Source organism: Marmota flaviventris, chromosome 17, assembly GCF_047511675.1.
Source record: "Marmota flaviventris isolate mMarFla1 chromosome 17, mMarFla1.hap1, whole genome shotgun sequence".
Taxonomy (NCBI): Eukaryota; Metazoa; Chordata; class Mammalia; order Rodentia; family Sciuridae; genus Marmota; species Marmota flaviventris.
In genome coordinates this window covers 37,419,642-37,447,479 of record NC_092514.1, presented here as the reverse complement: position 1 = coordinate 37,447,479, position 27,838 = coordinate 37,419,642, and the positions used below count along the sequence as shown (strand labels likewise).

Below are 27,838 nucleotides of genomic sequence, written 5' to 3'. Positions count from 1 at the left end.
CACCTCCACAAAGGGAGCCCCCACCACTAACCCAAAGCCTACTTAACCTGTGCTGCTTTCTTAATCTCCTTAGCGTGTTCAGCCCTTTCCCCTAGCTCTGTTCCACCTGCCCTCCCCAATAACAAATCCAATTTAATTCCAAGTGCATAAATCATGCATTAAAAAGTATCCCAGCCTGCTCACAAATGACGGGCCCACAAAAAGAGGTCTATGTAATGGATGGTCAGTGCATTTTATTGAATCAGCACAGTACAAAAATAAATAAAAATAAGGAAAGGGGAATTAAATTACAGCCAAACTGAGCTTCATGACTGTCAGATTATAAACCACACATACTCACACACTACACATACATACAAAATGAGACAAATATAAATTAATATTAACAATACCCACAGTTTGGTCAAAGAATAGCTACAGAAGAAATTGCACTAAAAAACCAACATATATCACACATGTGTAATTAGCAGTTTCAAATATACAGCTATGAATAGTTCTGAGAGGAAAAAAAATGGCACATTTTCTTTTCATTGCAAGTTTAACAACTGTTGGAACAAAACTAAATTCTAGTAACTGCATGGAAAGAATATATCAACCCTCAGGTTTACAAGAAAAAGAGAAAAACCAAATCCTGAACTATTATTCCTGTGGCTTGTTCTGTGCATGGGTGTAATTTTCACAGCCATCTGTTCTAAGATTATTTTTCTTAAGACACAAAATGCTCCTGGTTTGCATGCACAATATCACTGTAAAAGCAACAATTAAAGAATAAAGGTTTTTTTTTTTGTTTTTTTTTTTTTGTTGTTTTTTTGTAGGTTAGTTTTTTGTTGTTGTTCTAAAAGTAGTCTTCATAGCAGCATGTCAAATGGGTTCATTGCTTGCACACTCAAGTATATCAGTTGCTCCTTTACAATACTGATGACCAGTGCAAGGGAAGAGAAGAGAACACACAGGCTTCACACTGGTGGAACTAGAGTTGTTTTCTTAGTCCACAACATCTCCTGAAATGTGTACCTCCTCCAAAAACAAAAACAAAAAACAACAATAACAAAAAATAAAATAAAGTTTACAGAGAGAGAAGGAAACAGATAAAAAACCGGAATCCTGTGGATGCAACTTAATGGCACAGTTCTAGGCCAGGTTCAGCCAGCTGTATGGACTACAAACATGCACCCTTCTGCTGAGACTAGGCACCTGAAGCTCCTCTTCTGTGCCTGAAGGGGCCAGCTGCCCCCACAGGCCTCCCACCTCGGGTCACGAGTGGCAGCAGGATGTAAAGACAGGCTGCATGAAAACCAGCAGAGAAGAGAGGCTGTGGTGAAGTCTGTGCCAGCAGCCGCAGGTGCCTTCCAGCTCTGCATCCGATTATCTCACAGTCCCAGGAACTGGCTCAGTGTGGGCCTCAAGGAGTAGCTGGAGAAAGGCTCTCCGGCAGGGCAGGCCCTCTTCCCCATATCTGGGAAAGCCTCAGACCAAAAGGCTCTGCTCCAGGCCTCTTAAATTGGTACCTCAATTTCACAGCTTTTTTTTTTTTTTTAATGTGAATTTCAGTAGTGCTTGTGCAGAAGTCGGCTGCCACCTAGAATCTAATCCTATGTAAAATGACCTCTGCCTCCCCCACCCCAGCCCCCAATTCCAGCACTCCCTGGTGACCAGGACTGGAAGAGAGAATCCTCTACAGCATCTTCACACTGCTATTTGGTCCCCAAAGGAAGAGTGGGGGCCACACAGGAAGACTTGCTTCCTTCTCGTGGACCTCTCCCAAGCCACCAGTCTGGGAGAATTAGAAAGAAAACAGGTAAAGTACATAACATGTGTTTTCATAACAACTAGGGTAAGGTGGACACCAAAACTAGCAGCTGCAAGTAATCAGCTACAGAATCACCAAGCTTCCAAAGCAATCAGGAGTCAAACTCCCATCTTGTAATTATCTCCAAGATCCAGCTGTCTCACTGGGCCTTACAGAGCAAGGCTTCCTCTCCAGAAGAAAGTGAACTGCTTGGAAACAGCTTTAAATTAACACGGGGTGGGGGTGGGATACACCATTATCACATCACCCCTACTGCTGATCTCACCTACCCGGACTCGGCAGGACAAATGTCTTTTGCACCAGCAAGAGGCCTTAGCACTTAGGTGGGCACCAGCTTGGTCTCAGGTGTGGACTTCTCCACCTGCCCAGAAGACAGGCTGTTGCTAATGGGCAGCTGCCACTGTCCTGGCTTTCACCACAGGGTGACTAAGCTGTGTTATTCAAATGAAAAATTCACCCAGGAAAGTAGCTGTCCCCAGCTTCACCCCACCCCTTCAGCTGGGACCCAAAATAAGAACCTAATGAGGCAAACAAGCTCATTAGCCAACACTAATGTGGGAGCTGGGAGTAGTGGGCAAGGGGCAGAGGGGCAAGTTCCACTTCTCCACTAAAGGAAAGCCCTTCTCCCTAAAAAAGAAAACGCAAACCAGGGCCGTGCGCAGGCAAACCACTGGACACAATCATTGCACGAGACCCACTTTGCCCCTCCTCTACTGAAGATGTCCCAGGGCTACGGGGATCTTGCTTCAAAACCCTTGTCTTTGAGGCTCAGTCAGGGTAGCTGGCTTGAGGAGCCTCTGGGAGAATGAACCATCCAAAACAGTTGGACCTCTGACCAGAAATCCCAATTCTCCTCCCTGGGCCCGCAGCCAGAGACCCCCTCACCAGCTCCCATCCAGGGAGCAGTGGGCAGCCTCACCCACCATGGATCCAGCAAGGGCACAGGCAGCAGGGGCTAGTCAGCCCCTTGGGTTCCCCAAAGCGGGAGGTCAGCCTGGGTGGCTTCGAGTACATCTGGGTTTGCACAAGGTTTGAGAGTTCAAGTCTCCAGAATTCTTCACAGGGCTGAAAAATTCCCAAGGAGAGAACATGGGAAGGGGGAGGCCCTTGGTGGCTTTGCTAGACACATACTGTACACAAAACTCTGATTTAATAATAAATTTTTAAAAATGAATCCTTGAGCCATGACCAGGGCTACAGGGCTCACCGATCAAGCCCTAGAAGGAGCCTCTTCTTGTCCTCCTGGCCGCTCTCATTCTTCAGGTCGGAGAACACCTGTGTGAAATAGTGTGGGTCAGCATTGATCTGCAGCATCTTGGAGCTCATGAGGTTGATGACAGAGAGGCAACGGTCCCAAAAGGCCTCCTTACAGCTCTCCACCAGGAAGGGCTTGAGCGGGTAGGAGATCTCGTTGCCCATGTAGGAATAGGAGAGGTACAGGCAGGTCAGCAGGACGGCCTGGAGCTCATGGTCTGAACCCACCTCAGACGAGATAACATCCCTGCAGAGCATATAGAGGAAGACCACGTTGGCCGGCGTGATGAAGCCCTGGTCCTGCCAGCCCTGCAGAAGCAGGGAGCGGTCCACACTGCGCAGCCAAAGCACGGGGTCCGTTGGGGACAGGTGCTTCAGGCGGTAGCACCGGCGGCAGAGAAATTCGCCCAGGCAGCGCAGCAGCTCGCTGGTGGATGCCTGGACGATGACCCGTTTGGGCGTCCCTGCGGAAGTGACGGAGGGGTGCGGGGCCTTCTTGACAGAGGAGGAGACCCCGGTCTGGGAGCCTGAGAGCTGGTTGGCCGGGGGTGCGGGCGGCTGGGCCGGTGGGGGCTGGGCGAATGTGGACAGGTTGGCGCAGGACAGCGACTTCTTCAGGTTCTCATTGTTGAGGTGCGTGATGTTGTTCTGGTAGCTGCTGTTGGGCTGCACCTTCTTGGAGTTCTTCTTCTTGGCTGACACGGCCACAATCCTCTTCCAAGGCAGCACGGAAATGATGGAGTGCCGCTTCAGGTTCTTGTCCTTGGCGTTCTTGCTGTTCTGCACGGCCGTGTAGTGGCCCACCGTGGCCGCGCCATCCTCAAACAGCGTGGCCTTCCGGTAGCTGGGGGACAGGGACAGCACCGTGCCCATGGTGCCGCTGCGCGCCCAGCGGGGGCCCGCGTCCCTGCGCGCCCAGCCTGCCGGCCAGAGGGAAAAAACGGCTCACTGAGCCTGCGGCGGCCCCGAAAAGGAGGAGGGGACGCTCCCGGCACGCGTGCTGCCCCTCCAGATCTGCGTGGAAAACAAGATGGTTCTCAACACCAAGAGGTGCTCCGCGTTGCGCCCCCTCTGCCCCGCGCCTCGCGGCGCCCGCGGGCTTACCTCCAGACCCTCGCCCGAACCTCCTCGAGCTCCGCGGCCCCACCCGCGCCCCCGCGCCGCCTCCACTGCAGCACCCCCGCCCGCCGCTACCGCGGTCTGGAGGCGCAGCAGGGAGGAGGCTGGTCGCCCACGGAGGCGGCCGCGGACCCCCGCCTCCCCACCTCGCGCGGCCCGGACCCGGTTCTGCCGGACAGCGGACGACCTCCCAGCGCAGGCTTACCAGGCAGGCGGCGGCTCCAGTCCTCCGAGCCCTCCGCAATGCGCGCCGCGGCTCAGCCGCCGCAGTCCCGGCGCTCGGCGGGGCTCCGCGGGGCTCGCGCTCGGCGGCGGCGGCGGCGGCGGCGGCAGCAGCTCCGGAGCTTCTGTCCAAGGTTCTGCAGACGTCGCGGCCCCGCCCCCCACTCGGCTGCCCTCGCCTTCGCCGTTACCGCCCCCGCCCCCGGCGCGCGCCTCAGCAGTCTCCTCGGGAGCGCGCGCCGTCCACAAGTCGGCTCTGGCGGGCCTGGTCGCGTCGCGGAACCGCGGCCGCCAGGGTCCTCGACCCGAGCCGCTCACGGTGCGGCAGATGCGACCGCGAGCGGGATGCGCTTCTACTCACCGCGCCCCATCTAAGAGCCAGCTCGGGCGGCAGCGGGGACACCCGGCGCCCGCCCCGCCCCGCCCCGGCCCTTTGGTGCCGCCCCCTCCCGCACAGCTCGCCGGCAGCCGCGCGGCCGCGTGAGTCCCAGGCTCCCGCGCAGCCTGCCGGGCTCGCGGGTGGGGCGCGCCGAGGGCGGGCGGGGCCGACATCGGCCCCGCCCCGCCACGTGCTGCCTTTGTTCCCGCCGCGCAGCCCGCAGCTGCCGGCAGCCAGGGCGATCTGCGGCCGCCAGCCCTGGCATCGCGCGGCCGCTGGACGCAGACCATCGCCCCTGGGGCATGAAAAGTCCGCCACTAAGCGGGGAGGACACAGTCCTTACTAGAGGCCGCCCTAGTGTCACGCACATGTATGCCTTCATCCTTGTAAACGCCCGCCACTAGATAGATCCCAAACCCAGGCCAGAAAGGCGAGGACCGTTCTGGACCACTGCACCAACCGACAGGCTGGACCTAAACCCATCTATTATGGTAAATACTAAGGCAGCGGCGCCTCCAAGGAGCCCCTGATCCTGATTTAAATGTCTTCTAAATGTAACTTGAAAACTTCACAGTAGTAGTTGTAAAACTGAGCAAAATTCTGGTCCGGGTAAGAGTTGCTTCAGAAATAAAACCAAATCCTTCGCAAAAGCTACTGTTCATTTATTGCTGGTTCATTTGTGTATGGTTCTGGAGACTGATGCAAACCTGATTATAAACCTGATTCTTAATTCAGATTACCATATCTGGACCTGGAGATAAGGAAGCTTCCCAAGAAGAGGCTATCAATATCCCATTACTGACCATTTGCACACTCTGCCAACTGCCCTAGGGCGGCAGAGAAGGGGATCTCATATCATCCAGATGAATGCTGCCAAGTCACAAAGTGCTAAGAGCTTATGTACTACCCAGATTATTGTCAATAGTGGCAACTGAAAGCTTTAGGGTCCTTGGTGACCACACAGTGCAAAACTGCTCTGTACTAAATAATATAAAAGTCCACAACAGCTGTTCTCATCACTTTGAGGAAGGCAGGCACTTTGAGGGATGTTTTGAACATCCCTCAAGCTACACATCTTACCCGTTTTCTAAACATAATACATGACAATGAATAATCTACAAAGAAAATAGGTGGCTGCAGCTCACAGTTCTGGAGGTTGGACCGCCAAGCTCCTGCAGCACAATATGCCCAGGTAAGGGCTTCGCCAATGGGAAGCCCAAGTAAGCAGTGTGGGTGAGTAAGCACAGGTGCAAGGCTGACCTGCTTCCAATAACCACCCACTTTCTCAAAGGAACTCCATTAAGCCCATCATGAGGGTGGAGCCTCCAGGATTTTGTCTTAAAGGTCCTACCACCTCTAAAAGTCATAAGGTCACGACTAAGCCCTGGGAATTCGAAGGGACAAACCATGTTCAAACCACTTCAGCAACCTACCCACTCTTCAGATAAAGCTATCTGTGTTCCCCCTTCCCCTAATAATAATAAGTGAGAAGTAATTTCTGGGTCCTTCAGGTCCTCTGGTCAAACGTCTCTCTTCCTTTATAAAGAAAAGATGAACCCAGGCCCCTACTAGAGGCTCAGCTCCTAGGTTGGCCTTGTGTCCATTGTCTTAAGCTCCCTTCTGATGCCAATGTTAAGCAAGGGTTAAATGCTTTTAATTTCCTAAATTATAACCAGATTTCCAAGCCTGTAATCCACCCCTTAGAAACTGCATTTCAATACTAGCTATTCCAATTCATAGTTGGCAATACCAAATTTGATCACCCTGCTTCCCCAAACAGAGCAACATTTGCTTGGGTCTTTGCCAGCCTGGCTATACTTGTGTTATCTCTTGCCTTTTTCAAGTTAGGCCTTCATTATCACCTCAAAGAGCCTCCACAGAACTATCCCAACCTTTCTTACATTGGTCAGAAGCAAAATCTTTATTTGCAGCAGAGCAGGTATGGGATGGCACTGCCAGCCTACCTGCTGCTGAGGGAAGAGGCTGTCCCCACCCACCCCAGCCCTGCCTGTTTCAAGGCATCACACAGCTCCCCCACCCCAGCTTCCATCAGGAAGAAAAGGAGGACAACAATCTGCCCCAAATGGCAGAAAGCAAGAACCCAAAAGGCAAGACGTAGGATTTTCTTCCCAGTCCTCTTCATCACACAACTGTGGGAAGATGTCCAGTTAGCACCCTTGTCAACCAGCCTACTTATCCTACAGCCTATCTCTAGTTACCTGAAGGGCCAACAATTTTGTTAGCTGCCTTGCTGGACTATGATGCCAGTTCCCTGTTTTGCATATTCCACTTTCCATGAGAGCCTGAAGAAGGGAGGCCAAGCAGCAGCCAGCTACAGCTTCCAGAAAGGGTTCCATATAAAGCTGGGCTGAGCCCTGGTTCCTGAGGAAGTCTTTGTTCTTTAGGGATCACAGAGCAGCATCTAGTGGCCCTTCTGGGCAGCACAGATTACATAATTCAATGCACAGCAGGGCACTAGAGCAGTGCAGACACCTTAGCCTCTGCTTCTAACACCAGCAGTGACTCCTTAACAACCAAGAAAGTCCTGGCACTGTGAAGACTGGTGCCTGGGACCCTTGGCGAGAAAGCCCAGCCCAGACCAGCCCATGGAGCAGATGACCTTCTCAGTTATGCCTAAACTAGCTCACATGAGGGCTGGGAGGGAAAATAGTGGCACAACTGCTGGTCCTTGATGGTCTAGAACAGCGCTGTCCAACTAAAGTATAACACGCGTCACAATGGCAAGCCACATAGATAATTTGATACTTTCCAGTAGCCACATTAAAAAAGTAAAAAGAAACAGGTGATTTGTAATAATATTTTATTTAACCCAATATACCCAAAATATTTCAACATACACTTTAAAAAACTTGAGATATTTTACATTTTTTCACTCTTATCCTTCAAAATCTGTTTTTCTACATTTGCAGCACATTAACAGTTCAAAACTAGCCACACTATAAGTACTCAACAGCTGCATGTGGCTAGCAGCTACTCATTGGACAGCGCGGGTCTAGAGGAAGTCACCAGACTGAGCAGGGAAGCAGAGAAAAGGGCTGCTGCCCTGAGCCTCTTGGGGAGGGGATCCCCTAAGTTTGGGAAACCCTTTCCCCTCTGTTCCAGTACTAGGAACTCTATGGAATATTTATTTTAAAGTCTTTTATAGAAACAAACCTCTATGCAAGTAAAATTATGCACAGAAATACAATATTAAAACTGAGAATACCAAAATGCTCAAACTGGAGAAGAGTCGGCAAATCCCTCAGAATCGTTCCCAGGGTCTGAGAACATCATGAAAACCACTGCTTCTGAAGATTCTAAAAGGAAACTAAACCACAGCTGAATGTGAGAACCCTCTACACACTTGCATTTCCATTACTTCATATGACCTCTTGTATCACAATCACCTACCATAGAAGCATCAACCTTGGAGGATCTTACTGACAGAATCCAGGTGTTCTTGCTGGATCATGCTGCCTTAGAAAAACATACCTGAACTCCATTTCTGCTTTTAGCCATCACAGATCAAGTCTCCTGCCGAAAGCCCTCCAAAGTGGACTACAGATTCGGCTAAAGGACTACTAACATTAATATAAGCAAATGAGATAATGGAGCTTTGGCTAATCTAGAGGGCTAGACTATTGCTGAGCTACACAGAGCTGTTTGAACTTGCTCAGAAAACCTCCAGTACTCAAGAAATGACACCTTTTGAAAAAAAAATTATTTTATTGGAACTCATCTGAACATCAGATATACCTGGTGTTGGTTAGCAAGAACCGTTTGTACATTGGATATTGATGGTGCCAAAACCAAAACAGTGACTGGACATGATGGGGAGAGAAGATGTTAAGAACAAAAACCTGATTTCAGAGAGGAAAATAAAAGCCAGTCAGATTCAGTGAAGATGCAAAACCTGGTACAACAAAATCCTTTTACAAAATATAAATTTATTACGAAAACCTGGAAGGATAATCTGAGAAAGGTAAAGAAAGAGAAAAGGAGGCCAGCAGGAAGGAGACAGGAAGAGGGGGAGAAGAAAAAAGAGAAGATGAGAGAAGAAAATATTGTTGAGCACAGCGACAAGGTGCTGAAGCTTACCTGCCCAAATGGCATTAAAGCCTTGCTATGTAATCATATCAGAAAACAAAGCATGCTGAAATACAGTGCTCTACCGCCCATCCATTCGAGTTCTAAGAGGTAAATAAAGACACTCCCTGGAAAGGAGACATGAGGTTGCTTGAAAACCCAACAGAGAAAATTAAAAAAACAAAATAAAACAAAAAACAGCCCACAGTCTCATTTCCGATGTTCACTGTTTTAAAAAGGAATAAATCCATCTGACAGCAGGAGAGGAGGAGTAGGAGAGGGAAGGAAAAAGTGGTCTCCTGATTGAGAAAGGGGAAAGAGAAGAGAAAGAAGAGTAGAGGACAGAGAAGAGGGGCAGTTAAAACACTGACATCTAATCTAATTACTGTGTTAAAAAAAGCCACATGCACAGCAGGTCCCCTGGGGGCTGAGGGCCCACGCTGCTCCCTGTGTGGCCGTGGTGGACACTAGCTCCTGGCCTTGTCCCCATTCCTTTCACAGGTCAGAGCGGAGCCTTGTAGGTGCTGCTGCTGCGGCGGCGGCGGCGGCGGCGGCAGTGGCGGTAGTGGAAGGACCTTCGGCTAGTCTGCTGGAGCCAATATCAGGAAAGGAAGGATGGACAGGCCAAATGGCAAGGGAAAGAACATCGAAACGCCTCATTTCAAATAAAAAAGAAAATAGCAGTCTATACACAGTTGTTTGTTTTGGTTCAGTACAAACAGAATAAAAAGTCATTGCTTTTGATGGTCAGCAAACACCCAATTCTGAAGAAGAGGAGAGGTGACGCCCAGCGGGTAGATTAGGGCCCCCAGTGGTTGGCGGGGTGCCTGGCTTTGCGGCCCTCTCCCAGGAGGCAGAGAGCACAGCTTTAGGTAGTGTAAGCCTTTTTCCTTTTATTTAGAATAATCTTTTTTTTCTTTCTTTTTTTTTTTTTTTTTAAAGCAATTTCCCACTCCCAAGTTGGGCCAGTAAAGATTACATGAAAACTGGCACACCTATGGGTTGGAATACAGATGCACCAAATGAGGATTTAAAAACTTTCCGAGCGAAAAGTAGAACAAAAAGAAAAAAGAAATCTCCTAGCATTTTGCCCCAAGGTTTCACTCTCCCGCCACACACACTCTCCAAAGGACCGCTACAGATCCAATTCTGCAAGAGAAGACAGAGCAGTGTCAATCAGGAAGCCACAAGGACACCAGGAGGAGGTTTTCAGTCCCAACAGGCAGAAGACAGCGCTGCCCAGCCCTGGGTCCAGGGCAGGCACTCACCTATGTCAGTTTCTTGGCTTTGTTGTAGAGGGAATCCACTACTTTACTCATGTTCTGAATTGTTTCCAGAGCAGCTTCATAAGTTTTATCTACTGGGGGTTCATCGAAAATAATCAGGACACCCTCCCCCTGGTCCAAAATCCCTGCAGGAAACACAAGGGCAACCCAAGTAAAAGAATAGATTAGACATAAAAGCAATTTTAAAGCAGCCTGATCCCTAGTTGCCTCATTTTCTCCAGAAAAAGGGAATAGAACTCATCTTCCTGTTCCATTTGCATGTTATTACACACTTAACACAGGGAAGAGGGACCAGGATCCCAGAGAACCAAACAATTTCTTTAAAAATAAACCTCTTGTCAGACACGGTGGTATATGCCTGTAATCCCAGCAGCTTAGAAGGCTGAAGCAGAAGGATCTCAAGTTCAAAGCCAGCCTCAGCAACTTAGAGAGGCCCTAAACAACTTAGCAAGATCCAGTTTCAAAATAAAATATAAAAAAGGGCTGGGGATGTAGCTCAGTGGTTAAGCGCTCCTGGGTTCAACCCCCGGCACCACAAATAAATAAATAAATAAATGCCTCTTAAACCATCTTTATCACCACTAGTCCCCTTGCCTGTGTGACTGTTACTCACCATGAAACTTCTTGTCAAGAATCATCTGTGATAATTTTCTTTCCACATCGGCCTAAAATCAAAGCACATGATTAAAGGGACCACATCACCCTGATATGAAAGCTTTGTAGAAAAGATCTTAGGGCAAATGGATTGAAAACCAAACAGCAACAATGCAACTTCAGCTCTGACATTTCCCATTCCCCGGGAAGCTTAGGAGCTTTCCAATAAGGCCCATCAGGTACAAATGCTATCCCTTCTACACCACCTCTTTCCCATCCCTACCCACCAGAAGGCCTCTGAACTCCTTACCTTAGAGAGTTTGATGAGGCTAGATATGTGTTCAATCTAAAAGGAAAGGCAGAGAGACACAACACTGAAAGTTTTACTTTTGCCTCCAATATGAGAAGCAGGGGACAGGAAATTGCTGTGTCTTTTGAACCTGTTGAATGTCTCTAAAAATTTTCCCTAGCCATGCTTAGCTTCCCTTATGCTGTCCATTTGCCTGATGTTACCATTACAGATAATAAACCCACTCCTGTCCCACATACCCAATACAGAAAATGAGTACCACATGCACAATGACTACAAAATCAAGAAAGAAACTGTACTCAGGGCACAAGCAGGTGCCATCTCACAAGTCTCTACTCCTCCTCCACTCATTTCCCATCAAGATAAACTGAGCTCTTGGTGGCCTCTTGCTCACCAGGCATAACCTTGGAAGTGAGCTCCTATTTTGTACAGATGTGAAAAGGGAGGTGGCTACAGTGGGAATGTATGGCCAAAACCAGACAGAATCCCCAGGATGGTTCTTACCTGTACTCGAGAAAAAGGTTCAATGACTCGGATCAGATTCTGCTCCAGTAAGTTATCATACAACTTGGCCAAGTGTGTGCTGATGATTGGGTCATCCCGGAGCTCTGCCCGGTAATCTGTCAGGGCCTGTCCAAAGAGCCAGCACAGAGATTGGAACAGAGAAGAACTTTAAAGTCACACTCCTCCTAACTTCCTGAGTAGCTGACTAGCCGTTCTAACTACATGGTTGAATGAAGTTCTGGGAGTTTTGAGATAAAAGAAAAGCCATTAACAAAGCAGAAAAAAAGGAATGTCAAACAAAAAGGTGAAGTCACAATCTTTCTATCTAAAACCTTCATGTCACCAGTTCAAATCATGTAAGCCCTAGGAGCAGTTTCACTTGTAAGCCAAATCAACTATATAAGCATTTTTCAGCATTTATTTCAAATAATTCTGAGTTTAAATGAGAAACGCTAAATTGCACAACAAGATCTTGGGAGTTTTGTGAGGAATATCAGTATAGTACAGCTCTGCTGTTAAAACAGAAAACCTAACCGATTTTGTTTAATCCTGATATTTCCCAAATATCTGATCACAGGACCCTTTTCCCAAGGAATCACTTGGAATAAAGGTGTTCCATGTAAGATCCAAAGCTGGGGGTAAAATGACAAACTATTTATTCATGTACATAACATATGTACCTTTAGCAATGGTTTCACTATCCAAATCTCACGTCCACTGTACTATAAATGTTTTAAAAAGCAGGCAAATCATACCAAGTAAGAGATGGCAAGAATCAGCAAGAGTCCTCAGGAAAATGATGAGTCTTGGGGATAATCCAGGCCACATGGCCTAGTATCCATCTACATGTTTTTTTTTTTTTCATTCTGGTTCTAGGAGGGTTTTTAGTTTTTGTTTTAGGGGTAGGAACTGGGGATTAAACCCAAGGGCACTTTATCACTAAGCTACATCCCCACTCCTTTGTATTTTGAGACAGGGTCTAAGTTGTTTAGGGCCTCTCTAAATTGCTGAGGCTGGTCTTGAACTTGTGATCCTCCTGCCTCAGCCTCTTTGAGTTGCTGGGATTACAGGTATGTGCCCCACATCTAGCTGGATCTAGGTTCTGTTTTTAAGTTGGTCACTCTAATCACACAAAGAATATATATACCTAAGACAAGTGTCTCTCCTTTTGAAACTTCCCAATAAGCAAATGGCATAGGAGTTGTTATGGTATGAAGTATCCCCCAAAAGCTCTTGTGGTAATGAAGGAATGAAAGTTATTGGGGGCATGTCCTAGAAGGGTTCATTTCCCTATGTAAGGGAGTAGTGCTCTGTTTCTTGGCTACCATGAGTGAAATAGTGTTCCTCTACCACACCATTCTGCCATGTTGTTGTGCCTCACCTTAGGCCCAGAGCAAGAGGTCATCCCATGAACCAAAATAAAGTTTTCCCCCTCTAAATTATTCTTGCGGGGTATTTTGGTCACAGCGATGAAAACTTGACTAACACATAAGTCAAAATCTAGAACATCATCCTGAGGAAGTTTCTCTTCTTTACAGTTTTATCATCCTGAGGAAGTTTCTTTAGGGCCAAATGTGCACATAAAACTTCTCTTTTGATCACAAAGAAGCAGACCTGACATTTCTGGAGCTGAAGGAATACCTATGATTATATTGTGTGAGATAAGCACTAGACTTGGAGTCAAACCATGATACATATAACTATGTGACTTGGGGCATCCTCCTGATTCCCTCAACCACAAAATGAAGATAAGAGCTTTGCTGTAAATAAGGATGACAGAGAGAACTTTTTGAAACTAAGAAGTATTATATATGATATATAATCTAAATCAACATAACAAGTTTCATTGTACAAAAGTGCTTAACTATTTCCTGGATTTGAAATTGTACTAAGGGCACATGGGATCACTTGATGCTATCTTTGCAACTTCTTATAAATCTATTTTTAAAAAGTTTTTAAATGGTCTTCCACCCCATTCCCTACCAACCCAATACCATGCTCACCTTTTCAAAATCTGCCAGCGATCTGTTCTTGCTAGCCTGAGCCACGCATTTTAATGCTTCTGTCTGAGAATAAAGAGATAAATCATAAAAATGATCTATTTTGCATGTTTACATACACCCAAAAAAGTCTCAGAGATAATATGTTTATATCCACAGAACTTGTGCTATAAGGATTCTTTATCAGAGGCCTGGGCTGAAAAGCTAAAAGGATTAAATATCACTGTATGCCAACCATTTTCCTTTTGAAATCTCAAGTGACTTAGAAGTCTCCCAAAAAGACCTTGATACAGAATTCTCCAGATATGACAAGCTGAAAGGGAAAAATGACAGAACTGTGATTTCTCTCCCCTTCCTCTAAGAATCCTTATCTCCATACCTACCCAACTCCTTCCTGTGCTCAAACATGAGTATACACCTGTGCTTTATCAAGATCCATTCTACCAAGTTCGATACAAGGCACTGAATGAGGTCTATTTTATTAGGATTAAGGTATTAATATATTCTACATATTATACTTGAACATTAAAACCCTACAAAGGGGGCTGAGGCTGTAGCTCAGTGACAGAGCACTTGCCTAGAACGTGTGAGGCATTGGGTTCGATCCTTAGCACCACATAAAAATAAATAAAATAAAGGTATTTTGTCCATCTATAACTTAAAAAAATTATAGAGAGAGTATTAGAGATACATTCAATGGCTAAGGGCAACGTTTTTTAGGGAGTGGGGAGTATTACTGGAGATGAAATCCAGGGCTTGGGGCATGCTCAGCAAGGACTCAGCCATTGAGCTATATTCCCAGCCCAATAAGGGCAATTTTTAACCTAATTATAAAATTATAGTCCAAGCTATTAAGTCTACTTAGCAAGAAATTAGAAATACCCATCTTTCTAGATCAGCCCGACTCCTGGTTGAAAGTTGTCATCAAGGCTCAAAGAGACAGAAGGAGCTCCCCTGTGTCAGCTTACATACTTAAATAGGGATGCCTTATATAGCAGACTAAGTGGTACAAGGCTATCAAGAACAGTTTATCTCCAGCATCTGTTTTGTAGACAGAACAAATGTCATCATGAGGAAAGCCTGGAATTTAGAGCCAGATAACCCAAGTTCAAAGTCTGGCTCCACCTTTTATTAGCTATCTAATCTGATCCTGAACACACGACCTATCTGAGCCTATCTCAACTGTAGTCCTTAGGAAAGTACATCTTTCACTACAGTGATAACCAGTATTCTTGAGGCCCAAAATAGGAACTAACCTGAAACTTTTGTTAATACAAAACCAATTAGGGTCACTTGTCAAAAAAAGAAATCATCTGTTGTGGTCATTCCTCCAGAGATGTAGTGAGATGGCCAATCTGTTGTTCAGAAACAAATCCATTTGAAATCCAAAAGATTACTTTTATTTAACTAGTGATAATTGAGCAAAAATGGGTATAACAAATCTTAGATATCATCTTCACAAAGGTGAAAATTGCTTGCTCTCAGAACTTATACTCAACCAGGCATGGGGGTGAATGTTTGTAATCCCAGCAAATCAGGAGGCTGAGACAGGAGGATCACAAATCCGAGGCTAAGCTTGGCAATTTTGTGAGACCCTAACTCAAAAATTTTTTAAAAAACTAAAAAGGGCTGGAGTGTAGCTCAGTGGTAAAGCAACCCTGGGTTCACTGCCTACTACCAAAAACAAAAAGAAGGGCTACCAACAATCAAAGGTCCTTTTTGCATCACACTTAAAACTCAAGGCTTGAATTGAATAGTATGGGTCTCAAAATCTAGTTTTTACAACAAATAATCAGACCTCCCTAAAGCACACATGTTCCAGACCTAACCACACTCCTGACTCAGAGAATCCAACAGGTCATATATTCTGCACGTTAAATCTGCAGGCTCATGAGACAGATCAATGTTAAATGCAACCTAACTCACTGTAGCATCTGTGAATGCTACAGTTCAGTTCTGTAACTACCTTAAACCACCTTATGTCTGTAAAAGCACCAAATACCGACTTTGTGGGTCAAGAATCCAACAGTATAGGAAAAACACTAAATGGGCTTCAGGGAAGGAAACAGGTGGGGAAGCGGAAAGAGCAAAATGGAGACCTGAAGAGCTCTGGTCTCACCAAACATCATGAATCTGACAACATGCTGGTCTCATATGAAGTAGAACTGCAGTCAATACATTTCCTACCTGCCTCCCTGCATACCGAAGTGCAAGTTTCCCGCTCACCAAAGCCTGGACATCTTCTGGGCTAGAAAAAAAAAGATATACTTGGTCAACTGCTCCAGGATGTTATGATTCTAAATACAGGTTTCAGTGAACTTCCACTATAAAGACTGCCCAAAGAAGGGCTGGGGCTATAGCTCAGTGGCTGAGCGCTTGCCTAGCATGTGTGAGGCATTGATTTGATCCTTAGCACCACATAAAAAATAAATTAATAAACAAAGATATTAAAAAAAAAAAAAGACCGCCCAAAGAAAAAAATCAGCCCCAACCCCTAAAACCTATATATTCCTCACATTACAGAAGCTAGGCTTTCTTCTTTCTGGGCTAAAGGTCAGTAATGAAAAATAGAAAAATTCCAACACTAAAAAGGAAGCCCAATTGAACCTACCAAAAACAATAGGCCAAACAGGTAGAACAGGAAGTATAAGTCAAATTCCAGTATAACAGGTCTTACCAAAATACAACCCATATGTAATCCAAAGATCCAGAATCCCAGCCAATATTTTATTAATTCCCAATAAAATTAGGATAATTTTTTTAAAAAAAGATGTCATACTTATTGTTGTCCTCTCTTTCAAATGTCTCTTACCCTATCCTTCATATTCTGGGTAACCCAGTTTGTTTGGCATAGTCTGTTAGTTACTTTTAGTCCTATGGTTAAGCACCAATGAGGACAGAGTCTCTGAAGGATAAGGAGACTTCTCCAAGAGGAGATAGGAAAGGGATTCCTACAATCTGTCTCCTGAGTCTGAAAGACTAGCAAGCAAAGTGCTCTAGAACAGCTCTGATCCTCCCACTCTACCTCAACCAGCCTCGGAGGCTACAGGTGCTACCACATATATAACTGGCTAAACTCCCTGCCCAAGTCATTTGTCACAGTAGACAAACTTGGCTGAAGGACTACAGTTCTTATATTCCAGAGTTAATGTGCACCTACGTGTTGAGCATGATTTTGCACAGCAACATGTACTTCAAAGATGTGATGGCCTTGGGGCTATCGATGGAGTCATAACCCTCAAATGCCTCATAAAAGTATGAGTATGCAGTTTTCCAGTCCTTCTCCTCTGCTGCATGGATAATACCTGGGCATTGAAGAAAAAAGAAATAAGATCCAAACAAAATAAAAAAACTATAAAAGATTAGCTGTATCAACCTACTGATAAGGTCAAGAGAGACTAAAGAGGGCTAGGGCTGGGGCTGGGGCTCAGTGGTAGCACGCTCGCCTAGCAGGTGCAGGGCCCTGGGTTCAATCCTCAGCACCACATAAAAATAAATAAAAAATAAAAGTATTGTGTCCAACTACAACTAAAAGATAAATATTAAAAAAAAAATTAGAGAGAGAGAGAGAGAGAGGGGGAGAGAGGGAGACACTAAAGAGCCAGGCAGATCACAAGTTTGAGGCCAGCCTCAGTAACTTAGCGAAACTCTGTTTCAAAATAAATAAAAAGGGCTGGGGATGTGCTCAGTGGTTAAGTGCCCCTGGGTTCAATTCCTGGTAAAAGCAATGATAAAGAACCTGCTTAAAGTTACAATCAACAAGTGAAAGCTGGGATTAGAACCCAAGCTGTTTCTAGTCTCTCAGCTCAACCTCATATTAAATTCCCAAAGGAGTTAGAGATCCAACTCAATGTTGATCCTAAAAAGATAAAGTGCACCATCTTTCTCCCATGCCTACCACCATCCTAGTTCTGCTTTCTTTTAGAGCCATTGGCAAAAGTCATTTACCCTCCATGACATCACCTACACAGGGTCAGAGAGTTGACCCAAACACACCTAGGTAACTGAATAACTGTTATTGTGAACAAAACATCAACAATTTATTATCTTCATAATAAAACAAAATGAAACAGCACTGGGTCACTTTCTCTTATCATTTCCCAATTCAAAATGCTTAGATCTCTTAATAGCCAGCATTCTCTTAGATCTGCAGTTAAGCTCAACACACACCTAAGCCTCAGCACCCTCTTTATTTTTAGCCTTTTCATGGAAAATCTGCTTAGTCTTCCCATCACAGTCACTATGTTTCCTGTCATAACATCACTTTCCCTGTGCATACAGAGAATCCTTGCCCTTCTTGTACTGTGTCACTTTATGGGTTGTTTGTCACACTTCTTTCAGAATATCCAACAGGTTTTAGGAACATCCACTATGTTTGCAAAGAAATAACATTAACTACTTCACGATAGTATTAAAAAAAAATCAAACTTAGAAAAGTTAAGGAAGCTTTCATAAGGGGCAAAAAAAAAAAAAAAAAAAAAAACCCAATTCCTTTATTTCCATCTCAAACATTTGTCATTAATGGATGTGCTTTTGCCTAGATGAAATCAGTGCATGTTATTTCACATAATGCCAAATCCATAAACTTAATTATACATGGTTAAGCAGTATTCCCTTAGGCTGATACTATAGTTCACTTCATCAATTCTCTACTGTTCAGAAGGTGGGTTTGTTCCCAATGAACCAACTATATTAAACCCACTATTACTTCCAATCTATTCCATCACTTGGAATAATATAAAAATTAGTTCTTTCCAGCTTGAGATGCAACTAAGCCCTAAAATTCTGCACTTCTTTGTATTAACTCCAACTGTCTAGTCCCTAATGAAGTTACAGACCTCTATCCCAACCATTTGTCTACCACAGTGCTTCCAACATTTTTCACATCAAGATACACACAGAAGAGTACTTAGCACAGTAGAATATAAAGGTGAAGCTGTTCACATGTGGTCCCAAGGAATCAATGTTTTGACACACCTTTAACCCACCTACAACAAACCTGTGGCACATGGAATGCTTGCTTACTGGGAATTCTGACTTAACCAATTACTGAATTAAGCCCTTTACCCTGCTTAAAAGGGGTACATTTTGAGACTGGAGGTATTAAATCTCTTTTCCATTACTCTTCTTTTTTATTTATATTTATATATACAAATAATCACCTTTTGAACGTCTTTTTTTGTATAATAGTATATTTGAAATATTATACATAAATTGAATAAGTATAACTTGTTCTAATTAGATCCATTATTGTGGTTGTACACAATGTGGTTACATTGATTGTATATTTATATATGAGGATAAGAAAGATATGTTGATTCATTCTACTATCTTTCCTATTACCATCCCCCTCCCTTCCCTTCATTCCCCTTTGTCTGGTCCAATTAACTTCTAATCTTCTCTCTTGTTGTGGGTTAGCATCCATATCAGAGAATGTTCTGCCTTTGGTTTTTTTGGGACTGGCCTATTTCACTTAGCATAATACTCCCTAGTTCCATCCATTTACTGGCAAATGCTATAATTCCATTCTTCTTTAAGGCTGAGTAATATTCCATTGTGTATATACACCACATTTTCTTTATCCACTCATCTATTGAAGGGCACCTAGGTTGGTTCCATAGCTTGGTTATTATGAATTGAGCTGCTATAAACACTTAAGTGGCTGAGTCACTATAATATGCTGATTTTAAGTCCTTTGAGTATAAACCAAGGAGTAGGATAACTGGGCCAAATGGTGATTACACTCTAAGTTTTCTAAGGAATCTCCATACTGCTTTCCAGAGAGGTTGTACCACTTTGCATTCCCATCAGAAATGTATAAGTGAACCTCTTTCCCCACATCCTCTTCAACACTTATTACTGCTTGTATTCTTGATAATTGCCATTCTGACTGGGGTGAGATGGATGAAATCTCAGTGTAGTTTTGATTTGCACTTCTCTAATTGCCAGAGATGTTGAACATTTTTTCATAAATCTTCCGACCATTCGTATTTCTTCTTCTATGAAATGCCTGTTCAGTTCCTTGGCCCATTTATTGATAGGATTATTTATTTATTTATTTTTGGTATTAAGTTTTTTAAGTTCATTGTAGATCCTGGATATTCATGCTCTGACTGAGGTGCTGGTGATAAAGATTTTCTCCCATTCTGTAAGATTTCTGTTCATGTTCCTGATTGTTTCCTTTGCTATGAAAAAGCTTTTTTTTGGGGGGGTGGGGCGGGGGGCAGGGACTAGGGACTGAACTCAGGGGCACTTGACCACTTAGCCACATCCCCAGCTCTATTTTATATTTTACTTACAGACAGGGTCTCACTGAGTTGCTTAGCACTTCGCCATTGCTGAGGCTGGCTTTGAACTCCCAATCCTCCAGTCTCAGCCTCCCGAGCCACTGGGATTACAGGCATGCACCACTGTACCCGGCTACTATGAAAAACTTTTTAGGGGGCTGGGGTTGTAGCTCAGTGGTACAACACTTGCCTCACATGTGTGAGGCACTGGGTTCAATCCTCAGCACCACATAAAAATAAATAAAATATTTCATGTTCATGTACAACTTAAAAAAAAAAAAAAGGAAAAGGAAAAGCTTTTTAGGGGACCCCAATAAATTTTTTTTTTAAAGAAAGCTTTTTAATCTGATACAATCCCATTTATTTATTCTTTTTGGGGGGCTCTTTTCAGTTTATTGCATGAAGGAGTTACACTAGTCCAAGTTAAAAACGGACCCCACTGGTTACATTATACAAGCTGTGAGGTTTTTAAACTTGTGACAAGGGACAGAAGGGCAATTCTACTCATTGTAAGGAAATCCTCACTTAAGCTTCAGTGAGCCACAAGTACTTAAAACCCATGAACCTTCAGCTGATTGTCCTTAGCCAGTCCAATCAATACTGGGAACTGGCATATGTTCTTGCGTTGGTCACCCTGTAGCTGAATTACTTCTCTGTATTCTGGATGCTCAACTACAGTACCATTGCAGGCAAATTTCTTCCTAAATGCCTTCACTAGTTTCTTTCTATCATAATCATCAGTGATCCCTTGAACTGTAGTAAGGTTCTTCCTGCCATTTCTCTGTTGAATTCTTAAATGGATAATAAATCCTCAGTGCCAGCAAGAAGCAGGTCATCACCCTTACTTGCATCGGCAGAGGGGAAAGAATGGAGGTTCTGAATAGCAGACATGCGATACAATTCCTTTTCCTTGGCAGAAATGGCTACAGAAGGTGGTTCCAGGAGTGGGGAACGGGTGTCGGGAAGTGAGGATGCTCCAGGGGGAGGCTGCTGAGACTTCGGTGGCGGCTCAGTAAGTAGGCCCATCTATTTATTCTTGATTTTACTTCTTGCACTTTAAAAATCTTATTGAAGGACTGGGGTTGTGGCTCAGTGGTAGAGCATCTGCCTTGCACACATAAGGCACTGGGGTTCGATCCTCATCATCACATAAAAATAAATAAAATAAAGATATTGTGTCCAGTTACATCTAAAAAAAAATTTTTAAAAAAATCTTATTGAAGGGCTGGGGTTGTGGCTCAGTGGTAGAGCACCTGCCTTGCACGCATGAGGCACTGGGTTCGATCCTCAGCACCACATAAAAATAAATAAAAGTACTGTGTCCATCTACAACTAAAAAAAATTTTTTTAAAAAAATCTTATTGAATAAGTCAGTTCCTAAGCTGACATGGTGGAGAGTTGGGCCTACTTCTTCCTCTAGTAGGCGCAGAGTGTCTGGTCTAATGCCTAAGTCCTGATCCATTTTGATATCAAAAGATATCTTGTCCATTTATAACTGAAAATATTAATTTTTGTGAAGTGTGAGATAGAGGTTCAATTTCATTCTACGACACATAGATTTCCAGATTTCCCAGCATCATCTGTTGAAGAGGCTATCTTTTCTCCATGTATGTTTATGGCACCTTTGTCTAGTATGAGATGAATGAATTTACGTAGGTTTGTTTCTGTGTCTTCTTATCTGTTCCACTGGTCTTCATGTTTGCTTTTGTGCCAATACCATGCCGTTTTTGTAACTATCCCTCTATAGTATAATTTAAGGTCTGGTATTGTGATGCCTCCTGCATCACTTTTCTTGCTAAGGGTGCTTTGGCAATTCTGGGCCTCTTACATTTCCAAATGAATTTCATGACTACTTTCTATATTTCTATGAAGAACATCATTGGAATTTCAATAGGAATTGCATTTAATCTGTATAGCACTTTTGGTAGTATAGCCATTTTGACAATATTAATTCTGGCTATTCAGGAACATGGAAGGTCTTCCCATCTTCTAAGGTCTTTTTCAATTTCTTTCTTTAATGTTCTCTAGTTTTCACTATAGAAGCCTTTCACCTCTTTTGTTAGATTGATTCCCAAATATTTTTTTCTTCTTCCTCTAGTAGGCGCAGAGTTGAGGCTATTGTGAATGGGATAGTTTTCCTGATTTCTCTTTCAGCTGATTCGTCATTGATGCACAGGGAATCAACTGATTTATGGGTGTTAATTTTATATCCTGCTACTTCACTGAATTCATTTATGAGTTCTAGAAGCTTTCTAGTGGAGTTTTTTAGGTCTTCTAAATATATGTAGTCAGCAAATAGGGATTGTTTGAGCTCTTCTTTTCCTATTCAAATCACTTTAATTCTATTACTCTTCTAAACTAGAGAGCTGAAGGAAAATGTGTCCCTCTCTAAAGTCATGGAAAGCCCCTAAAGGAACCCAGCAAAATTAAGCCAGGTACAGTGGTGCACACCTGTAATCCCAGCAACTCAGAAGGCTGAGACGCAGAAGTGCAAGTTAGGACCCTCAGCAACTTACTCAACAAGGCTCTAAGCAACTTAGCAAGACCCTGTCTCAAAAAATAAAAAGGGCTGGGGATGTGGCTCAGTGACAAAGTGTTTCTGTGTTCAATCATCAATATCAAAAAATAAAGAAATAAAAAAAAATAAACAACCAATTATTAATGCTGCCAAACTAAATAAGGCACATCCCCACTGAACCACATCCCTCAGGACAGAGCTAGGAGCTAACAGATCATACCCAAAATAAGTCTAGTTAAAAAAAGGTTGCGGGGGTGGCCTGGGGTTGTGGCTCAGTTGTAGAGCGCTTACCTAGCATGTGTGAGGCACTGGGTTAGATTCTCAGCACCATGTTAAAAAAAATTTAAAAAAAAAAAAAAAAGATACCATGTCCATTTACAGTTGAAAATATTAATTAAATAAAAAGCCCAAGAGCTGACATATTGTTCTCTCCAACACATTAGTAAACAAGGGCCATGTTTTTATCAGGAATATCATGGTAAGCACGAAGTTTATTTATAGAAAAACAAAAAACTAGACTCACTTATTCAACACAAACATTAATAAGCACCTGCCGTGCTAGGGTTGTGGCTCAGTGGTAGAGCGCTCGCCTAGCATACATGAGACACTGGGTTCAATCCTTAGCACCCTAAAAATAAATAAATAAAGATATTGTGTTCACCTACAAATATAATATATATATATGTAGGACTGGGGTTGTGGCTCAGCAGTAGAGCCCTCATATTGCACGAGCAAGGCCTTGGGTTCGATCCTCAACACCACATAAAAATAAATAAATAAAATAAAGGTATTCTATCCAACTATAACTAAAAAATAAAATATTTTAAAAAGTAAAAAAATAAAATTCTCTCTCTCTCTCTCTCTTTTGGTAGGGAAGTCCAAAATCAAAGAGGAAGGTACAAAGGAGGAAAGGAGACATCTGAACTAGATCCAGATGAATACATGAGTTTGCAATGGATGCGAGGTAAAGAGAGAAATTTTAAGCAAAGACGACAAATATAGACAGAAGCAGGAAGTAACATGGAATACCCAGAGACCATGAAACCTTTCAGTGACTAAGACTAAATCCAGAGGTTAGGATGAAAAGGAAAGGATGCCTTCCTTTTGAATATCATGTTAAAGTAACATTTACTTTAACCACTAGAGATTTTGCGGGGGCAGTCCCAGAGATCGAACTCAGGGGTGCTCAACCACTGAGCCACATCCCCAGCCCTATTCTGTATTTTATTTAGAGACAGGGTCTACTGAGTTGCTTAGTGCCTCATAATTGCAGAGGCGGGCTTTGAACTCGCGATCGTCCTTGTCTCGGCCTCCCGAGCCGCTGGGATTATAGGATTGTTCCACCAAGCCCAGCACTATTGGAGAATTTTAAACAAAGGAATTACAAAACAGATTTGGTTTCAAAAAAATGACATTGAGGCCAGATGAGGATGGATTAGAAAAAAATGACTAGTGACAGTTACACCAGTAAAAGACAATTAAAGCCTAATTACCACGATGTTAAAATGATAAAAAGAGCAAATATGGAGGCAGTTTCAAAATGATCTGCTAACTGACTGGTTTGAGGGGAAAAAAAGGAAAAGAGACAAAATTACTCTGATTATGAAAGCTTGAACAACTAAGTCAATGATGCCATTAACAATGAAATGAAATCCAGAAATGACAGCTGGAGAAGGGAGTTGGATGTTAAGTTTGGATGTTAGTTTTTGATAAGTTCCCACTGAGATAGCAATGTGATAGTTAGGTATGTATATCCTTTAAGCAGCTAGAATTTTAGATCTAGTATTTAGATCTAGAGAGGGAAGCTACTAGAAATCTAGATGAGGAGACCAATAATGGCAGTAAAACCATGAGAGAATATAGGAGTAGAGAGAAAACAGGAAAAACAGGAAGGGAAACAAAGCTAAGAAAGAAACACTGAGGAACAGACACAGTTAAAGGGCAGTTGGAAGGAAAAGAAAATGGCAACATGGGGCCACAAATAATAGTCAAAGGAGGCAAACCAAGAAGATGGTGATGTCAAGGAAGTCTAGGGTTCAAAAGGGCTGAACCCTCATCCCCAAAAGTCAGAGATTATAAGGGAGTTGACTTCTTCAAGGAATCAGCTGAAACACAAAGTAAGGGGCTAGGGTTGTGGCTCAGAGGTAGAGCACTTGCCTAGCTTGTGTGAGGCACTGGGTTCAATCCTCAGTACCGCATAAAAATAAATAAGATAAAGGTATTGTGTCCATCTACAACTAAAAGAAAAAAGAAACACAAAATAAGGATACTCTTTCAACTTTTTCAATAAACTTGACACAAAGGCAAAAGCAGCAATTTACAACAGAGAAAAGGCTGTGCTTTTTCAGCTGGAGCAGTTCAGAGACTGAGAAGCAAATTTTGAGAGGAATGACTAAAGACATAAAATGGAACAAGAGAAAGGTGGAAAGCTTATTCTTGACAAGGGGTAAAAGTGGATAGTATACAAATTCTGTAGAGAAAAGAGAAATAAAGAAGGCTCACATTCAAAATGCCATCTATTTCTTTTGAAAAGTAGGAAAGAAGTTCACCTCTTGACCATAAAGGAAGGGTTCACCCTTAGTAGCTCAAAGTGGCAATACTTGGTTTAAGGTGAGTACTGTGATAAGGGCTTCACACTCATCACCTTGTTTAATTCTCACCACAATTCTATAAAGAGGTACAATTATTTTCACCATTTCATAGATGAGTTAAAGGTAAAGATAAATTAAGTAATTTTCCCAAGACCAAATACCTATAAATCAGCAGACCTAACTATTAACCAAGGAAAGGCTGTTCCTAGATCTGAGAGGCAAGATGGGCATATATTATCTTTGATAGATGAGACAGATAACATCAGTGCTTAAACTAGTCTTTTGAGCCAGGTGCAGTGGTGCACACCTGTAATGCCAGCAAACTCAGGAGGCTGAGGCAGGAAGATAGCTAAATTTGAGGCCAGCCTTGAGCAACTTAAAGAAACTCTAAGCAACTTAGCAAAACTTTGTCTCAAATTTTTAAAAAATAAAATAAAATACAAAAGACTAAAAGAAAAGACTGTGATATAGCTCAGTGGTAGAGCACCCCTATTACTACCAAAATAAACAAAAAACAAAAACAAAAAAGTACTATTCTTCTACCTCCAATTTAGCACTCCTTCAGTAATGATGCCTCTGGTGAAAAAAAGATGCTGAATACAAGAAAAAGTTTTTCACCTGCCAATCCACTGCTTCCTAACACCAACATTCACACACTCCATCAGAAAGCTACATACTACACACAATTAAGGTCCTTTTAAAAATTCAATAAGTTTTATGAAGGTCTGCAAGAGTTAACAGACTTGGATTAAGCCAATCTTAAAAGAGAAATGCTACCATGCTGAGTGTAAGCAGCTAATAGGAAAATTAAGGGAGACTTTCAAACCTCAGTGAGACCTCTCTAAGGTTTGGTTCTAACAGTCATATTGCCTGGCTAAGAAATGATAGGCATATTTTTAATATATTTAAGGCACTCAATAGGAAGGGAACAGCTGGTTAGAAAGGTAGCCTTCTAATTGGTTTCTTTGAGTCAAATCAGCCCATTATATTCTCCAGCCCCAAATCCCAATCCTTCCATACCTAAGACAAGATGAGCTCTAAGAAAACACATCCCAGGAATAGCTATGAGGGTTACCTGACTGCATGTCCAAGGTGGCCTGCAATTTAGGGGGACAGTAGATGGCATTTGCTGTGGTTCGAGCAGAGGTTAAGGCAGCTCGAGCTTTCGGCAGATTGCTCAGGGCATGGTATGTTTTGCTTTCTAAAAGTTGTACTTCCACCAAAAGGGCTTTGTCATCCATCTTTTTCAACTCCCGCAGCAACTGAGAACCTGGAAGAGGAAAAAATGTATCTCTTTGTTAACCATAATCATAATACCATATTGCTGAAAAATCTCTCTCTCACCTTAATAACACTTGAGATAAAGAAATCTGCCTGAACTCAAAAAAGTTACCTTTAGAGCCCTTGAAAGAATTGTTTTCCTCTAATGTGCTACCTTCTAAAAAAGAAACACACATCTCATTGAAACTATTCTGCTTCCCAAGGACAGTATTGAAGCCAAGAGCCCTCTAAGCTCACTCCTAAGATTTAAATATAGTGGGAACCTCTACCCATAAAATACTAAAACTAGTTATCCAGTTCAGACACGGACTTGACCTCACTCATTCCCTGTCCAGCAATCATAAGACTATACCAGAAACACTAGGCACTAGGGCTGTTGGGGAAAGTAAAGAGTTCTGGATATGCCAGTGTTCTTGATATAAATATGCCTAGTTCCCCCATCCTGCATGAGAATGTCAAGAACCAAAAGATTTATGCCACAAACAAAAATTAACTAAAAACAGACCAAAGAACTAAAACTTCATAAAAATAAAATAAAAGTATTGTGTATAAAAAAAAGCTTTAAAAACAAAAAAGGTGAAAAAAATAACCCACAAAATAGCAAAAAATATTTGCAAATCATAGATCTGGTAAGGGACTTGTATCCAGAGTAAAACAAATAAGTAACTCAATTTTTAAATGTCCAAAGGATTTAAACAGACATTACTCCAAAGACATACAAATGAGCAACAAGTACATGAAAAGATGTTCAACATCATCAGCAATTAAGGAAATGCAAATCAACACCATAATGAAATACCAGTACATATATATAGGAGAACTAAAATAAAAAAGAGACAGTATTGATGAGGATGTAGAGAAACTATAACTCCGCTTATACATTGCTGGTGATAATGTAAAATGGTACATCCATTTTGGAAAACTCCTTGACAGTCCCTCAAAAAGATAAACAGTTACCATGTGACCTGGCAATTTCACTTCTGGATATATACACACACAAAAAAAAAACATATCGGGGGCTGAGGCTATAGCTCAGTGGCAGAGCACTTGCCTAGCATGTGTGAGGCACTGGGTTCAATCCTTAGCACCACATAAAAGTAAATAAAATAAAGGCATTCTGTCCATCTATAACTACAAAAAAAAAAAAGAAAGAAAGAAAAGAAAACCATATCCACCTGAAACCTCTTCACAATAGTATTCATAATAGTCAAAAAGTAAGAACAACTCCAAATGCCACCAAATGATAGGTAAAATGTAAAACACCCAATAGACTATTATTAAGCAATAAAAAGAAATAAAATACTGATTATGCTACAACATAGATAAACCTTAAAAACATTATGCCAAGTAAAAGAAGCTTATCACAAAAGACCACATGTTATGCTATCCTCCAGTTGCCCAGTTGCCCTGTACGTGCACTAAGTATGTGTGGAGAATTATTAGAGAGTGACTGCTAATGGGCACAGTTTCTTTCTGGGGTGATGAAAAAATTCTGAAATTAGATAGTGGTGATGGTTGCGCAACTTACTGAATATACTAAAAAACCAATGGCCAGGCGTGGTGGTACATGCCTATAATCACAGCAAGCACTGGAGGC

At 42.9% G+C, this 27,838-nt stretch overlaps 2 protein-coding genes and 1 pseudogene across 3 annotated transcripts in view; all 3 read right to left on the bottom strand.

Annotated features, from left to right (window-relative positions):
* Positions 1–213: 213 nt before the first annotated feature.
* Positions 214–4,459, bottom strand: Cdk5r1 (cyclin dependent kinase 5 regulatory subunit 1). Of its 2 annotated transcripts, XM_027924198.2 has the most exons (3): positions 4,389–4,459; positions 3,181–4,078; positions 214–3,085 (listed from the first exon to the last, which is right to left on the bottom strand). In XM_027924198.2, exons 2-3 carry the CDS (start codon positions 3,935–3,937, stop codon positions 3,063–3,065), a joined length of 780 nt encoding a protein of 259 aa, XP_027779999.1. In that variant the 5' UTR covers positions 3,938–4,078; positions 4,389–4,459; the 3' UTR covers positions 214–3,062. The 2 variants fall into 2 exon arrangements, with proteins under 2 accessions (XP_027779999.1, XP_027779998.1); XM_027924197.2 differs by having other exon boundaries at positions 214–4,078.
* Positions 4,460–8,490: 4,031 nt separating this feature from the next.
* The window catches only part of Psmd11 (proteasome 26S subunit, non-ATPase 11), a 37,831-nt gene continuing 18,483 nt past the window's right edge, over positions 8,491–27,838 (bottom strand). Inside the window, exons 6-14 of the mRNA XM_027924161.2 lie at positions 26,036–26,230; positions 16,725–16,869; positions 15,752–15,812; positions 13,568–13,630; positions 11,565–11,690; positions 11,061–11,096; positions 10,770–10,821; positions 10,139–10,281; positions 8,491–10,019 (exon numbers count right to left, since the gene is read on the bottom strand). Coding sequence (XP_027779962.1) covers positions 10,139–10,281; positions 10,770–10,821; positions 11,061–11,096; positions 11,565–11,690; positions 13,568–13,630; positions 15,752–15,812; positions 16,725–16,869; positions 26,036–26,230 — 821 coding nt within the window. The 3' untranslated portion in view covers positions 8,491–10,019. The remainder of the gene's footprint in view (positions 10,020–10,138; positions 10,282–10,769; positions 10,822–11,060; positions 11,097–11,564; positions 11,691–13,567; positions 13,631–15,751; positions 15,813–16,724; positions 16,870–26,035; positions 26,231–27,838) is intronic.
* On the bottom strand, positions 20,153–21,109 carry LOC114083045 (eukaryotic translation initiation factor 1 pseudogene; annotated as a pseudogene).